This window comes from Mus pahari, chromosome 5, assembly GCF_900095145.1.
Source record: "Mus pahari chromosome 5, PAHARI_EIJ_v1.1, whole genome shotgun sequence".
Taxonomy (NCBI): domain Eukaryota; kingdom Metazoa; phylum Chordata; class Mammalia; order Rodentia; family Muridae; genus Mus; species Mus pahari.
This window is the reverse complement of record NC_034594.1, coordinates 126,884,075-126,886,714: the sequence shown is the minus strand read 5'-3', so window position 1 is coordinate 126,886,714 and position 2,640 is coordinate 126,884,075. Positions and strand designations below refer to the sequence as shown.

At 46.8% G+C, this 2,640-nt stretch overlaps 1 protein-coding gene across 1 annotated transcript; it reads right to left on the bottom strand.

The window, feature by feature from the left end:
• Positions 1 to 610: 610 nt before the first annotated feature.
• On the bottom strand, positions 611 to 1,528 carry LOC110321393 (transmembrane epididymal protein 1A-like). Its single transcript, XM_021197623.1, has one exon. The coding sequence runs from the start codon at positions 1,526 to 1,528 to the stop codon at positions 611 to 613; it is 918 nt and encodes a 305-aa protein (XP_021053282.1).
• Positions 1,529 to 2,640: the final 1,112 nt, after the last annotated feature.

Sequence of the window (2,640 nt, the reverse complement as noted above, 5' to 3'; positions counted from 1 at the left end):
ATATATATCACCACTAAGCACTTTGCTTTAGTCTGATTAGAGGTCAGGAACCAGAAGTATGGTAGGGGTTCGTGAAATTTTGGTTCATAGAAACTTAAAATGAGATCTGAAAGTATTAATTACTTATTTGTTTTTGAAGCGATGCTAATCCACCCACATTAAATTATACACATGTGGGATTCTTGTAATTCCATCCAAATGGAGTAGTGAATTGTACTATATGTCATGCTGTCTCCACAGAGCACCTCCACTTTAGTTGGTCAACCCACCACTGTCACATTCCTTGGCTAACTCAGAGCCGCATCAGTGCTGGAATCCCTGCAGAACTCTGCCCTTCTTCTTCCCATGGTGGGTAGTTCTTGTAGTAGCCCACGCTTCTCAATACTCCTTGTCCTCTCTCCCTATTCCTGACTAGCATAACCTAGGCTATGTCACTTTTCCAGGTCATCCTTTTATGCCCTCAATAGTTATAGGATCAATGACAGGCATAATGGTTAGGACTAACTGCCATCCTCCAGGGCCATTACCTTCATCAAGGAACAAAGGGTATAATACAAGTGCCCAAGGGAGCCCACAGGAGGAAGATGGAGTGGTGTATATATCCAGGTTTCTAGGCCCTGTCACAGGGAGAGATCTTTGTAAGAAGAGCCTGCTCGTCTTTGTCCTGCTGCTCTGCCTCCTGCAGCAGCTTGTAGAAGGTCCCTGAAGAGCTCTTATGATACAGTGCATCCTTGGACCCCATCAGCCTTAAGCTGGGACTGTAACAACGGTGCCAAAAGGAAGAGACGCCATAGATTCCCAACATGCATAAGGCGTTGATCATCACATGCCAGCAGAAGAAGGTGGTGACAAACATGATGTCACTGATGTCATCATCCTCCCACTGGAAGCCAGAGACCGGTCTAAAGAGAATGAAGCTTGTGTGCATCAGCCATGAGCCCATCATCAGGTACAGGAAGGTCTCTATCATCCGGAGGTGAAACATCTCAGGAGCCCACAGCTCTGCCGTCAACACCAGCATCAGCAGGAATACCACCAAGATGAGGAGTGAGTGAACCTGCAGCTCCACCCCAGATGATTCTTTAACGTGAGACACCAGCAGCAGCAGGAGCACATGGAAGCTCATCACGGTGGCACCTCTTTCTAGGAGCACACACCTCTGCCGTAGCACGTTCTTGCTCATGACGTCTACACAACCATCAAGGGCGAGGAGAATGAACATGGTGAGATGCTGCCACTCCTTGGGGTACATAAACCTTGGAGGCATCCCTTTGTTAGTCAACACCATCCCATCATCAAGACAGAAGACCACATAAAATGCGAAGAGAGAGCCAGTCACTATCTTCAGCCAGCCTCCATAAGCTATTTTCAGCTTGGCACATCTCTTTTTATTCTTAGGAGGGTAGGAAACATATCCAGGAGAGTCACTGACTGTCACGGCCTTGGAGACCAGTGTCGCCTGATACAGTCCATAAAAGAAAATGTATAAGCCTGGGTAGAAATGGCCACCAAACTTTCCATTCCCCATGAAGTTATAGATCTATTTGTATAAAAAGTAAAGAACAAAACAAGATTTTTCAGCCCTCCTCTCATGGACCCATCAAGTTTTGGTTGTGTGTGCAGAGATAATGTCTACCTATTTTTATCATCTCCTTCTGCCCACCTCTGTCTCCCACAGAACGGAAAGTTCCAGACAGGAGCCCTACACCTTGAGTGAGGGGTGCCTCATCATCTCGTTCCCTTCTAGTCCGTGGTGAATTGACTGCTGCCAAAGGAGGGGGCGTGAGTATTTCTGAGAGTGCCCCTGTGGGATTGTGTGCTCTCATAGCTCTGCTGGAGTCTCTGCTCAGCCCTGACTCTCATGGCTTGATTTATCTCGAGCCTGGTTAGTTCTTGGATCTGGAGAGAGGTGCCTGAACATGGAGAGCATCGGGGAAGGACTGGCTAACTCAGTCTGTACACATCCCTAAAGACTCCTCATTTATTAGCCCATATACCGAAGACAAATATTTATAGTTCTTGCTTGACATGGGCCTTGCTGTGTAGCCAAGACTAGCCTTTAACTCGTGGTTTCCCTGTCTTAGCCTCTCCATTGCACACCACCACAGCCAGAAAATAGTTGGGTTTATGGTCACCTACATAAAGCTCCTCCTGAGCTCCTACTTGGCATCTTCCTTCTTTTGCAACAGGAAGCTTGAAGGCCAGCAGCAAAGCTGCTCACCTGCCCTTCAGTGTTGCTCAGCTAGATAACAGAGGAACTTACGAAGGCATACTCCGAGATGAGTTTTAGAGCACTGTGACAGAATGTAAAATGCAGATGCAGATATCTTGAGACATGTACATCTGGTCAGCTCAGCTGCTTCCATTCTAATGTGAATTAGCCCTGCAACTTTATTCTCTCTTCAGTTATAATGGTTATGCATCTAATACACACAGCCCTCAGCACTAGATGTCAGCCAGATGCATACGTGAGATTTCAGCCAAGGCAAGAGCCTTCATACTTTTTGTTTTGTTCTTGAGATAGTCTCAGGCTGGACTCAAACTTCGGATCCCACTGCTTCTACCTCCTAAGTGCTAAAGCAGCAGGTATGCACTACCGTGTGTGTGTGTGTGTGTGTGTGTGTGTGTGTGTGTGTGTGT